This window comes from Podarcis raffonei, chromosome 1 (assembly GCF_027172205.1).
Source record: "Podarcis raffonei isolate rPodRaf1 chromosome 1, rPodRaf1.pri, whole genome shotgun sequence".
NCBI classification, from domain to species: domain Eukaryota; kingdom Metazoa; phylum Chordata; class Lepidosauria; order Squamata; family Lacertidae; genus Podarcis; species Podarcis raffonei.
Genome location: NC_070602.1, coordinates 64,933,283 through 64,947,881, shown reverse-complemented (window position 1 = coordinate 64,947,881; position 14,599 = coordinate 64,933,283). Strand labels below are relative to the sequence as shown.

General features: G+C 40.4%; 1 protein-coding gene across 7 annotated transcripts in view; it reads left to right on the top strand.

Moving 5' to 3' along the window:
• Nucleotides 1–14,599, top strand: part of CCDC73 (coiled-coil domain containing 73) — a 60,639-nt gene that overhangs the window by 32,579 nt on the left and 13,461 nt on the right. For all 7 annotated transcript variants that reach the window (XM_053390268.1, XM_053390245.1, XM_053390276.1 and 4 more), the window contains 5 exons: nucleotides 2,659–2,794; nucleotides 4,556–4,635; nucleotides 11,561–11,689; nucleotides 12,180–12,239; nucleotides 13,940–14,038. In XM_053390268.1, coding sequence (XP_053246243.1) covers nucleotides 2,659–2,794; nucleotides 4,556–4,635; nucleotides 11,561–11,689; nucleotides 12,180–12,239; nucleotides 13,940–14,038 — 504 coding nt within the window. The remainder of the gene's footprint in view (nucleotides 1–2,658; nucleotides 2,795–4,555; nucleotides 4,636–11,560; nucleotides 11,690–12,179; nucleotides 12,240–13,939; nucleotides 14,039–14,599) is intronic.

Genomic DNA, 14,599 nt, shown 5'->3' with positions numbered 1-14,599 from the left:
CATTACAAATGACTGAGACATCTACCTGCTCTCCAAACAAGTCTCCTCAGTGGTAGTAAAGAAGCTACCATTAAAAAATTCATATTCATGCCAGCGTTAGGGCTGAGTTTCATTTCATATCCAGAATTTGGCCTTTGCCACATGGTAAGTTCAATACATATTACAGCTTCTCACATAGCCAAGTGATTGCTTGGTTTCTCTGCTACTTAGGCAGATTGCTTTTTAACTCACAGTGAAGTAGGGGAATGATATTAACCTCATCCTCAGTTGAAAATAACGTGGAAAACAATCAGACAACTGCTTGGTCACGCAGCAAGCTGAAATGTGTATTAAACCTGCTGCATGGTTTTAGCCAGTCTTGTTGTGAGAACTGAGGCTTCACAATAAATTTAACAGAGAAAAAGTAGTTTCAGAACTGAAGCCTTTATATTTTGGAAGTACCAAGATGGTTGGCATAAATTTTAACATCCACACTAAATGAACATAAGCTATTTTGCAACCAATTAAATGTAGACCCTTTGAAAATAGTAAACTAGGAGCACACATAGCAGGACATAGCATAACTGGGTGCAGCATTTGCAGTTATAATTACTGTGACATGAAATCACTGGGCAAGGCATACCTGCTTATTTTAGAGTACAGGAACTTCCAAGGAGAAGAACAAGAGATAAGCAGGGATAGTTGAGAGCCAATGCAATAATAGAACAATAAATGCAAGGAAATAGTTCTGAGGTCATTTTGACCAGAAGAGTGTTTGAATAATTAACCCAGTTACATTAGAAAGACCCAAACTTAGAAGTCATACTTGACCTTCTCAGGAACTAAAATTTATGAACTAGAATCTGTTCAGTGGCTTATGTTATGATAAATTAGCATATAATATTGGTCTTGACAACTGAATCCACATGTATATTCACTGTTAGTCTCTTAAACTTCTATCTTTAGTTCTATGCCCCCCCAAAGGAGTATGTCATTGAAATGGAATATAATCTGTTACTTACTAATTTTGGAAAAAAATGTGTCACCCTTCAATAAAACAATATAATAATACTATATATATGCTGCCCTGTGCTGCTTTGGACGGAAGGGCAAAATATAAATGCAATAAGAATAAAGCAGTACAAAACCAAAACAGCAGAAGCAGCAGTTAAAAAAAAAAACTTACACAATTCAACAGATTGGATAAAACCATAGTTTATATTGGGTTACATGTTATGCTAAAATGCCCTGGCAAGGACAACTTATGGCACCAAAATGTAATGTGTTTCTAATGTTGTACACTGCCTTGAGATCTTTTGGAAAAGGGTGGTATTTGTAGCAGGGGGAGAAATAGACAAGAGCTACAGGTGATGATTGCAGAGTTCTGGCAACTGTGGTAAAAGGGGGTCCTAATCCAGCTGTTATAGCTAGAATTGTGCTTTGACAGTTTGGTTACCTAACTTCAGGGGTCCATCAGTCTTGTCTGTTTACACCAGGGGTGGGGGCCCTTTTTCTGCCAAGGGCTGCATTCCCTAGGGGTAATTTTTTGGGGTCGCTTACTAGCTGTGGTTGAAGCTGGGGTTTGCAGTGGGAAGGGTTGGAGCCAGCAGTTGGTAGGACTGAAGCCAAAAGTAGGTGGAACATCCCACTTTCCTCTTTGTGCCATCCCTTTTCTCTGTCCCCGCTTTTCTTCCTTTATCCTTTCCATATTACATCTGCCATCTTACTCTAGCAGAGCACAAAGCATGCTTCAGTAGAACATTCCTGCTAGGCTTTGTCATTGCTCTGTTTGAGTGTTACCCAATCCTCTCAGGAAGCTGCACACTGCAGCAGGGGAAGAATGAGAGTGGTGAGCAAGCTACTTTTGGGATAAACTTACCTGTCATTGCCGATTTTGGTGTTAAAGAACTTGGTTAAACTTCCAAGGAATGCCTTTAGAAGGGATAGCAAACTCACATATTGTGACCACATCCTGCCCCACTAGAGTTTCTTTATGGCAAGAGTGGAGAACATTTTTGGTCCCTAGGGAAAAGCTTTATCACACCCTTCCCCTATGCCACCGCACTCTGTGCCTGCATTTCTGTTTTAAAAAACAGCCAGGAGATGGGTGGTGTGTGGATCTCCCTGTATCACACATAGTTTGATCTTTGTTATAGGGGAGTAAGAGAAGTGCCTGCATGCAATTGTTTGGAGTTGTGGAAATAAAAATAACAAAATACATAATAATAATAATAAATTAATATCTACAGAAAGCTAAAAACAGATTAAAGCACATGTTGACACATTTTGCCTGGGCTTCAAGACGGAAAGCGCTGGTTCAAGACTGAAAGCGCCTCTGCTGATTCTCTGTATCACTTGTTGCCTTATCCATACCATTAGCAATGATATTCCTGACAGTGGGAGTGGGGTGGAAATAAGGGAGACACATTTCTACAGTGGCTTCTGTCCTACCTTACAGGGATCTTTAATAACTGTGCTGGAAGATTATTGCCCTTCCACATGGGATGTCAGCACAATTTCTGTGTATGCTTATTTAGAAGTAAGCTCCGCTGTGTTCAATGGGGCTTACCTCCCAATAAGTATGTTTATCATTCCTGCATCATCTAATTTATAAAGTTAAGACATCATTCAATATGAAAAGTTTGTCTTTAACTATTTTCTTTTCTTTCTTTAATGCAGGAGCAAAAGTTGCAATTACACGTGTTAGCAAAGGAGGACCATCAGAAGAGTCTGAACGAAGTTGAAAAATGCCATACAGTTATCACATGTCAGATGAGAAAAATAAAAGACGCTCATGCGAGATTAGAGCAGAATGGTAAAGAAATATGTGATGAACCTAGGACATGATCCAGCCCTTATGTGTGAAGGCTGAGAAATACAGCAAAACCCATGGGAGCAGGGGAGAATGACAGCTTACCCCTTATCTTCCACAAATATTTGGGGATGAGAAGGAAGTGACTAGATGGACAGAAATGTAGTGGCACACCCACAGCCAGCAACTGGATACAAATACAAGATCGAGGGAGGCAGGGAGCAGGACATTTAATCAGTTCATATTTGCTCCTCCCCAAGTCCTGAGATGTGGCATATTAAGACATTATTATTATTATACTCTATTTACAGCAAAAAACAAAACATAATGTCACTATCAATACAAAAAATTATAAATTCAAGATAAAATTAACCAACCATCCTTGACTAACACCTATGTTGTTCATAAATTGTATCTAATAGTGCATGCTGTTGTACATCTTCCTTATATAGATAGTGTCAGGTGGTTTAGTTGGTGGCCATACCAACTCTAGCTTGATGACAGGGTGACAGATGACCCAGACAAGCTGTTGAACAGAAGTAGGGGGGTGCTTCACAAACTGCTCTGTTAAGTGACACCCCCTACCCCACAGCTGCATCTAGGTTTAACAAGGTAGCGAGGCAGTACTTCAGAAAGCTGCTTTCTATAGCACCTGGTTAGCTATGAGGGGAGAGAGGGGCGTTTGGGTTGACTGATAGGGTTGGCCAGATGTAACAGGAGGAGGAGTTGGCCTGGTGTAGGGGGAAAGGAGTGTTGGAGATACTTGTAAAGGGTTCGCTCTAACCGGGGTGATTACTACTTAACCAATCAGACAATTAAAGCACTCCTTCCCATCACAAGTACACAGTTACAAAACACTGTCATCATCTGTAAACCACTCAAAATCATTTTTACTCAGATAGACCAATTAAGACCAATTAAGCATTAATTTAATTTCAGAGGGTCTGTTCTGAGTAAAATATAGCTGAATACCACCCTATGTATTACATATTCTTAAAATTCTATTCTTAAAAATCGATTATCTTTTCAAAACAAAGATGTATGAGATTTTAATATATTTTCAATATTTTAATATAATTTCAGTATATGTGCAAAGTAAATGCTTACAAAATGTTAAATATATTATTATTATACATTAAAATATTCAATATATATTAGCTGGTTCTGTTCAACAAGAAAATAATGTATTTCCCATACTAACTGCATTGCACTTTTACAGCAGAGGAAATTCATATGATAGTGCAGCAACATTGGTAATCACCATGTATATTCTGAGCATGAAACTACTGTCTCTTGAAAGTCCTATGGAAGCTCATGTATTGAACAAGAAATGTCTTCCACTTTCCAAACTACTGATATTAATCTCTTTTTGCTTAATCACATGTAAAAACTTGCTAGATTTAGGTGTTATTTCAGTATGCACCAATTTTATGCTGCATAAATATTTTACAAATATATGGCAGGTGGGTGTCAAAACCTGATTTCTAAAAAAAACCACCCATCTCCAATTTAAGAAGTGAAATATATGAACTCTATAAGACAAAAGTGGAATATAATATATGAAACTGAGTAATCACACATACAGCTGATTACTCCTATTTTCCAGAGGGATTGTCAACATCTCCCTCTGGACATAATTTCTCCACAAGAAAACAAACACATACAGATTCTGTAGGTTACATTTATTCTGTAGAAAATTCAGACATAAAAGTATTTTAATATTAGTTCTTTAATTTTTTTATCTTATCCAAACCCATTCATAAGTTGTGGAAGCAATTCAACTCAATAAGAAATTGAGAGCAGTGAACGCAAGACAAAAGTCTGAGATGGATAACCTAAGAGAGGTAGGTGTATTGTATTTTATTTAATTATATATCTATCCCACCTCTTTCCTATCGAAGGAAAGATAGGGTTCGATAGGGTTTCCTATCGAAGTTCCCTACCCATGAGAGCCCGGATAAATTAATGGAAAGCCGTGAGCCATGAAATATACCGCTGCTGAAGAGCACTGCATCTAAAGGGAGCCTCTAACCCTCTCTTGTGCCTCTCACGGGTGCCTGCACTGGTGTCCTTCCACCACCTCTGCCCCTTACATGGAGGAATCGACTAAGAGCAATCTTGAACCGCAAGTAGATGTATCAAGGACATTGAGACTATAGCCCTTTGATCTCGCGGAGACCTCACCTAACACAGGCAGGGCAACGCGAGCAGCAGGAACAGGAAGGACTACAATAGCCAGAAGGCATTGTGCGAAGGCGCGCGAGTGTATCGAACGCGTCCTATACCCTTCCCTATACCCACGTTTAGGAAACTACATTACCCACAATGCCTACAGAGATTGTAGGGCAGCGGCTGAAGAAGGAACAAAAAGGGTTTTCTTGTGACCGCTGTAGTCACCCCCAACGACACCTTCTCAAGATGGAGGATGAGGGAACAGCTGCAGTCGCCTGTGGTTCCTGCGCAATGTTTGCCATCTTGCCAAAGGTTGCAGGCAGCTTTACCTGCAGCAATTGCATGTTGATTGCCCTCTTAAAAGACAAAGTCCAGCAACTGGAGGAACGTGTAGCTACGCTCCAAAGAATTAGAGAGCTGGAGCTCTTCTTGGAAGCAACAGAGCACACCGTCTCCACCAAGGAGGAGACAGGGGACTCCCCTGAGAAGGAGGCTAGTTCACCAACACAGGAGCCAGATATATGGAGAAACGTGACTCAAAGAAGTAGGAGGCCCAGGGTTCGCTCTGATTGTTTAGAAATATGCAATCGCTTTGAGGTCCTTTCCCCTAGCATGGAAGACGAAGAGCAGACTCCATTTGAGGATCTCTCCCTCATTACAGTCGATCAGGAATATGAAGACGAGCAGCAAAGGCAGTCCTCAGGGAATGTGCAGGCGACCTTGGAACGGACAGCTCACGGAAGAACCCCGACCAGACCTAAGAAGAGGCGTGTAGTGGTGATAGGGGATTCCCTACTGAGGGGAACAGAAGCAGTGATCTGTGGGCCTGACAAGATGTCTCGGGAAGTGTGCTGTCTCCCCGGGGCTAAGATCCAAGATGTAACTGAACGACTGCAAGGAATCATAAAACCCACTGACAAATACCCCTTCCTCTTGGTTCATGTGGGAACCAATGACACTGCAAGCAATAGCCTCCAGAAGATCAAAAGAGATTACGAGGCTCTGGGCAGGAAATTGAAGCAATTAAATGCACAAATTGTCATCTCATCTGTCCTCCCAGTTGAACGACGTGGCCCAGGGAGAGAGGGAAAAATAGTGGAAGTGAACAACTGGCTTCGCAAATGGTGTAAACAGGAACGGTTTGGATTCTTAGATCACGGAATGCAGTTTCTTGAAGATGGACTTCTGGCAAGCGATGGGCTGCACCTCACAACGGTTGGGAGGAATGTTTTTGCAAAAAATCTCAGAAACCTCATCAGGAGGGCTTTAAACTGACTAATGTGGGGGAGGGAGACAGTGCTCCTGAAGGTAGGAGTCTATCAATTGATGAAGATGATCATCCAAATGTCATAGACCGAATGGAGCAAACAGCACGCAGACCTAGTGGTGGGAGGAAAAAATCCTTAAATAAGAGACACGGGGGAATGATTAATGGACTTCAATGTCTGTACACTAATGCGCAAAGTATGGGAAATAAACAAGACGAGCTTGACCTCTTGGTACAGCAAACTAAATATGACATAATAGGAATCACTGAAACCTGGTGGGATAAGTCCCACGATTGGAATGTAATAATGGAGGGATACAATCTATTTCAGAGAAACAGACCAGACAAGAAAGGAGGAGGAGTGGCGTTATATGTCAGGGATGTGTATACCTGTGAAGAGATCCAAGATTTAGAACCTCAAAGCCAAAGTGAGAGCATTTGGGTCAAAATTAAGGGAGAGAAGAATAACAGTGACCTCATTGTGGGAGTTTACTATAGATCCCCAAGCCAAACGGAGGACATAGATGATGCCTTCCTGGAACAGATGGCCAAGCATGCAAAAGGAAGGGAGATAGTAGTAATGGGGGACTTCAATTACCCGGATATTTGTTGGATGTCAAACTCAGCCAAGAGCATAAGGTCAAACAGATTCCTCACTGGCCTTGCAGACAACTTCATTGTCCAGAAAGTGGGAGAAGCAACAAGAGGAACAGCCATTTTAGATCTGGTCCTAACCAATGTTGATGACCTGGTTAGTGGGGTAGAAGTGGAAGGATCATTAGGCGCGAGTGATCATGCTCTTCTGAAGTTTACTATACAGCGGAAAGGAGCAGCCAAGCATACTAGGACTCAATTTCTCGACATTAAGAAAGCCGACTTCATAAAACTTAGGGAAGTGCTTGGTGAGATCCCATGGACAGTAATACTAAAAGGAAAGGGAGTTCATGATGGCTGGGAGTTTGTTAAGAGGGAGATAGTAAAAGCACAACTTCAGGCAATACCAATGAGACGGAAACATGGAAGGTGCCTAAAGAAGCCAGGGTGGCTATCTAAAGAACTTTTAACTGAGTTAAGATTAAAAAAGGATGTGTACAAAAAATGGAAAAGGGGGGAAACCACCAAAGAGGAATTCAAACAAATAGCCAACACGTGTAGACACAAAGTCAGAAAAGCTAAAGCACAGAATGAACTCAGGCTTGCTAGAGAGGTTAAAAGCAACAAAAAAGGCTTTTATGGGTATGTTCGTAGCAAAAGGAAGAACAAAGAAACAGTGGGGTCACTCAGAGGAGAAGATGGTGAAATGCAAACAGGGGACACAGAAAGGGCTGAACTCCTCAATGCCTTCTTTGCCTCAGTCTTCTCCGATAAAGAAAACAATGCCCGACCTGAAGAATTTGGAGCAAATGATTCAGCAGAGGAAACACAGCCCAGAATAACTAAGGAGATAGTACAAGAATACTTGGCTAGTCTAGGTGTATTCAAGTCTCCAGGGCCAGATGAACTGCATCCAAGAGTATTAAAAGAACTGGCAGATGTGATTTCAGAACCACTGGCAGTCATCTTTGAGAATTCCTGGAGAACAGGCGAAGTCCCGGCAGACTGGAGGAGGGCAAATGTTGTCCCTATTTTCAAAAAGGGGAAAAGAGAGGACCCAAATAATTACCGCCCAGTCAGTCTGACATCAATACCAGGGAAGATTCTGGAGCAGATCATTAAGCAAACAGTCTGTGAGCACCTAGAAAGGAATGCTGTGATCACCAATAGTCAGCATGGATTTCTGAAAAATAAGTCATGTCAGACTAACCTGATCTCGTTTTTTGACAGAATTACAAGCCTGGTAGATGAAGGGAACGCAGTGGATGTAGCCTACCTTGATTTCAGCAAGGCATTTGACAAGGTGCCCCATGATATTCTTGTAAAGAAGCTGGTAAAATGCGGTCTTGACTATGCTACCACTCAGTGGATTTGTAACTGGCTGACTGACCGAACCCAAAGGGTGCTCATCAATGGTTCCTCTTCATCCTGGAGAAGAGTGACTAGTGGGGTGCCACAGGGTTCTGTCTTGGGCCCGGTCTTATTCAACATCTTTATCAACGACTTGGATGATGGACTCAAGGGCATCCTGATCAAATTTGCAGATGACACCAAACTGGGAGGGGTGGCTAACACCCCAGAGGACAGGATCACACTTCAAAACGACCTTGACAGATTAGAGAACTGGGCCAAAACAAACAAGATGAATTTTAACAGGGAGAAATGTAAAGTATTGCACTTGGGCAAAAAAAATGAGAGGCACAAATACAAGATGGGTGACACCTGGCTTGAGAGCACTACATGTGAAAAGGATCTAGGAGTCTTGGTTGACCACAAACTTGACATGAGCCAACAGTGTGACGCGGCAGCTAAAAAAGCCAATGCAATTCTGGGCTGCATCAATAGGAGTATAGCATCTAGATCAAGGGAAGTAATAGTGCCACTGTATTCTGCTCTGGTCAGACCTCACCTGGAGTACTGTGTCCAGTTCTGGGCACCACAGTTCAAGAAGGACATTGACAAACTGGAACGTGTCCAGAGGAGGGCAACCAAAATGGTCAAAGGCCTGGAAACGATGCCTTATGAGGAACGGCTAAGGGAGCTGGGCATGTTTAGCCTGGAGAAGAGGAGGTTAAGGGGTGATATGATAGCCATGTTCAAATATATAAAAGGATGTCACATAGAGGAGGGAGAAAGGTTGTTTTCTGCTGCTCCAGAGAAGCGGACACGGAGCAATGGATCCAAACTACAAGAAAGAAGATTCCACCTAAACATTAGGAAGAACTTCCTGACAGTAAGAGCTGTTCGACAGTGGAATTTGCTGCCAAGGAGTGTGGTGGAGTCTCCTTCTTTGGAGGTCTTTAAGCAGAGGCTTGACAACCATATGTCAGGAGTGCTCTGATGGTGTTTCCTGCTTGGCAGGGGGTTGGACTCGATGGCCCTTGTGGTCTCTTCCAACTCTATGATTCTATGATTCTATGATTCTTCTCAAAGTGGTTGGCAAAAAGCTAAAAATGAAGGAAATATGAAAAGGCCGCGACTTATCCAATTAAATGTGTATGAAATATAGGAATATAAAATTACCATATATCTGCTTAATCCTGCTTAAGAGCGGCCTAAACATGAAAGTTTTACAACACTTTCAGGAGGCATGCAGACTTAGGTTTTAACAGACCCTAGGGGAGGTGTGTTCTAAAACGGAGGAGTGGTCACCAAAAATATCTCCCTCTGTATCCTTGCTGTTTGAACGTTGTGATTATAATCAAGAACGGATGCTCAGCTCGTCTTAAAAGTCGCAGTGGATTTTATGTGAGAGATTAGTCTCACAGGTCTGTTAGGCCTGAGCCAGCAAGAGATTTGGAAGTCAAAGCCAGCAAGTAGAATTGTGCCTTGAAAGTAACGGGAAGGTTCTGCAATAGTTTTATAGGCCCTTGGCAACATACTCATGAGAGTAGGTGGGCTACACCAACTACCGGTAGTATTTGTAAACAGACAGTGTAATGTATTAAGGGTGAATTGACAGTGAATGATTGCATGGGCTTTTCCATGGATCCCATTAGCACCCAGTTTTTATGTATACTTACATACTTGTTCAGATTGTGGGCAGTTCAGGCTGTAGTCATAAGTCTTCAGAAACCAATGAACCCATACGCAAGTTGATACCTGGAGCTGGTGTGGTGAAAAATTTGTAAAGAAACTGCCCTCTTCCCATCTCTCCTGGGGATGTGGCAGTATTTCTGCAATGTCACTCCTTATCCCACTTCAAACTGCTAGGTACATTATATTCCTCTACTAGAGTTATGCAACAAAATAGCCCAGACAACAGCTTGAGCAACACCCAACTTTATGCAAACAGACGTCTCCTTTCTTTCCTCTCCCATGCATCCACCTGTGCTTCCCGAATCTGCTCCAGAGGGTCCCAGGGTTCTGCCAACTGCTTCTGTTCTGATGGTGGATGGGCACTGTTGGAACTCTCTGTGAACAGATTGCCCTCTGCCAGAACTATAGCAGCTGAGCAACCTCTCTAAGCTCTTTAGAACCCTTCCCCATCATCAACAGGCAAATAGATGCCAATACAAAAAAGAAACAGAATTTCCACAATAATTTGAGTGTTTATTTTCCATACCGACAGGTTTTTGGGGAGGGGAGGAGTGAGAATGAGATCAGTGTTTATGACGATAGTTTAGCATTCTTTTTTTTTGCATTTTAATAAGGTGTACAGCTTCTAATTGGCATATGGTGCCTTTTAAAATCCTTTCAAAAATTAGCTGCATTTTATTAATTTTATTAAATTGGTAGCTTGGGTATTTGGGTAGCTTGGCATTCATGAAATTCAGCAGCTCAGATAATAACCATTTCTACTTTCCACTGTTATATGATTTTGTCCAGAACAGTTAAACTATTGGATTGTGATAAGGGGAAATTCCACTTTTATGAAGAAAAGTTAAACAGACCAAACTTAGTTGCTGCTAGATAAAACTATTGCCATTCTGAATGCTTGGTTCAGTGCTGTGGCATCATGAAGAATTCTTGATATTATCTACAAACAGCATTCATAACCTTTGCTATTTGTCTGAGTAAACGTCAGAGCACTCAAGGAGAGAGAGATACTGAACAGGCTACCCCATACAAAAGAGGGAGGGGTGGGGGGAAAGATGCAATATTTATGACTCCAGAGACTATACATTGTAATTTAATAAGATCAAAGCCTGTACTGTTTATTTGCTGTACTAGTTGCTTTAAAGAAGCTAGGAAGGGCAGCAGACAGAATTGTGAAATAAATATAGTTGCAAAATATTAACATTTTAAAGGTAAACACAGGTCAAATATATTAAACTAATGTATTCTTAACTCTTCTGGGATGAAGCAGTGAGAGTACGTAGAATAATTAGTGATCTTCGTTTCTCCTTCTGTCAGTTGTTTAGAGTAGCAGCTCTTGTGGACCTTCTGGTATCATTACAACATACAGTATCAGCCACAAACTAATGCAATGTTCATTTATTTCTAGTTATAAAAAGGTCAACAGTGAAGCATTAAAAACACCTATTTTTGTGAAAGCAGTGTAAATCTAAAATGTAAAAAATGTATGGGTAACCACACAAGGGACCTGTAACTGTGAAACATCATTTCAAAGATAAGCTGTCACTGTCAATTTTATTTATATTTAATGCCATTAATATTCATGTCTCTGTATTTTGCTTAGAAGGGCATTAGTTGGAGGCGGAAAAATGTTTTGTCTTGTTTGGCATTGCAAAAAGAATCTTGGGTGAACTATTTATGGTTGTTTCCTTATTAAGGAGCTAAAGAAAGTTACAGCAGACTTGATAAGGTCCAATGTCACTTGTCAGCACAGAGTGGGAGATGAAAATCTCAATCTTACAGCAAAGGAATGGGAGTTGAAAGAGCTACAGCAAAAATATTCAATGGTATTTGATAATTATTTTTTGCCAGTTAAGATTTCATGTTATTACCGGTAATTTATAAAAATAGATCTATACTGATATTTTAATAGGTGTTTTCAGTGTGGTAGCACTGTTTTAAATTCTATAGTACTAGGCAACTATAGTAAATATGCAGCGGAGTGCACTGCTAGGTAGTTTAATTTAATAGTTCCTATACTATACATAGTATAGTGTATAGTATAATGGTCATGCTGGATGTTAAAATCCTTTTATATTTTTCTGTGTAAAATCTGTTATAATACTGTTGAATGGTAAACATGGCTATATAATATTGTTAGGGTACAATCCAATTGCACTTTGCATCCTCCCATTACCTCCTACACTCAACTGCTCTGTATACAGGAGTTTCCTGTTATCTGACCCCTCTTTTCTTCACTCTCTTTCTCTCTCATGGGGTGCTGTGCTTGCAGCACAAACCATAAGGGGCCAATGACATGGTTTATTTCATTTATAGGAGAGAGAATTTAATATAAGACTCACTGAAGAAAATGCACAACTTAAGGAAGAAAAGCAGGTAATTTATATATTAAGAATATATTATATATCAATGACATTTATTAAGAACATGTGCAATTAAAATTACAGCTTTGTATAGTAAACTTTTTAGTTTACTGAGATATGTATACTTTTAGGCCTTTTTTAATTTGCTGTGTTAATGAGGTCGTTGAACAGTTCCTTTTGTACCATAGCCCAGCTAGTATGAAGTTCCAAGATGTTAAGTAACTGATGGCAGTCATTAAGCCATGTTGTCAAAGGATGAATCCATATAAAGTTAAAATAAGAGTGCTTAGAGTCCTATGGCCTGGGGGGGGGGAATGTACGACCATTGTTGATAAGGCCTTCCCTGGTTACTCAGATATACAGTTGAATCAGGACTGACCCACCCATGAGACAAGGTGAGGCGACCACTTCAGGTGGCAGGATCCACAGGGACAGCAGATCCTGTCTCCAAAGAATGCATTGCCTTGGAGGTTCTATCTGCCATGTTGGAAGCCCCCCCTTGCCACCTTTACAGCGACCTCTAGGTGAATAGGAGGCACAGCTGGTCTCCTCCCATTCTCCCCTTGTTCCTAATGTAGGTATTCACTCACTCATTCTTCCCTGGTGGTGGCGGTGGTGCCATTTTGTGGCTTGCCTCAGAAGTAAGCCCCATTAAGTTCAGCGAGACATACTCTCATGTAAGTGTATGCAAGATTGCAGCCTTATAGTCAAAGGATGCTCCTTGACCTTATCATCACAACTGAAACTTTAGATTCTAGCAGTGGGTTGGGAGCACTTTAATACCAAAATTTCAACTCCCAGCTCCCAAAGACATATGCATGAGATTGTAGCCTTGAATTGTGGATGTTGTGCTTTACCTAATCTGCTAATGCATTTTAAGAAAACTAAGAAAACATTTTATTGCTATAGAAATGGTAAACAAACACTACACAAATACTTTATAATAGTAAGCCTACTCAAAGACAAGCTAAATTAGTATGTATGCATGTATGTATGTATGTATGTATGTATGACATTTGTGTGAGTTTTACTACTGGCATTATAGCTGTTTGATTTCAGTGTATTTTGAATTGAGAATCTCAATTATATAACTACTTTAAATCATATACAATGAGTTTGGTGATCTAATACTTGTTTTTACAATGCGTCATACAAATTTGCATGATCTGGAGCATCTCTAGTACTGAAACCTGAAGACCCAACAAACATATTAATTTGATGTGAAATAATACATCCTGAATTGGTAATGCTGTTTAGGTTTACCAATAGAATTTTACAGACATGACTGTTAAATTACATGGGACCAAATTATGAATCTGTGATTAGTTATCTTTATATAAATCTTCCCCCTCCCCCCAATATTGTGCATGTTGCTTGGAAGCTCAGAATGGTCTAGCATCTTCATAGTCATGGGAGCAATAAAAGGCTGAATTTCAGCTGCAGCAGTTTGAGACTTCAAGTTGTATGAGATTAACCACTACTTTATACTCCTCTGACCTTCAAGCCAATATGCCATTATATTCTCCCAGTCTTTTACCTTTGACATTCAGGATAAGGAGGCCTCTGGTTATGATTGAACCATCTTCCTACATAAGTATAACAATAGCAACATTTTAATAAAGAAATTACAAACATATATGCATATCGTGTTGGGCTCAGCTTTACAGAATAATCCTGTCATTTAAAAGAGAATGCATTTCTTTTATTAAAAAGGAAATGATTGCGTCTCTACAACATATGCAGCAACTGCTCTGCAGACAAACTGAAGCTAATGCCAGAATGTCATTGAATGAACTAGAAGAAGCATGTCAGGTCAGATAGTTCTTGATTAGAAACTTGACGGCAATCTGCTAAATAATTTTATAAAAAATGTTGTTGTTGTTGTTGTTACCGTTGTTACCCACCCCCTTCACCCTAAGATCCCAGGACAGGTTACATTTTATAATAAAACATTAAAAACAAATTACAAGATTTAAAATACTTTAGAAAGTATTTTAAACTTGTTAAAAAGATTGTCATATGCTCTTTAGAACTTAAGACTGTCACCCTATCAGGCTGAACCCTGAGCTCTATCCTGTGGCTTTCCATAGAGCTGGATGAGGCAACATGATAATTATAGTAAATTTCAATTTTAGTAATTTCGGATATGCACTATTCTTCCATGCATATTTCTCCAAAGCACAGTTTTGCGATCATGAAGGGGGTCCTTTCCCCACTGCTGTTGACCAGGTGTGCTTATACTCTGCTGATTGCAATGGAATCTGCCTGGCTATTTCTGACAAAATGGGCGCCTCACATATTTCATATACTAGATTTCCTAGTGTGCAACATACTATAACCAGACTTTTTGTTGAGTCAGCATGTATGCCAGGG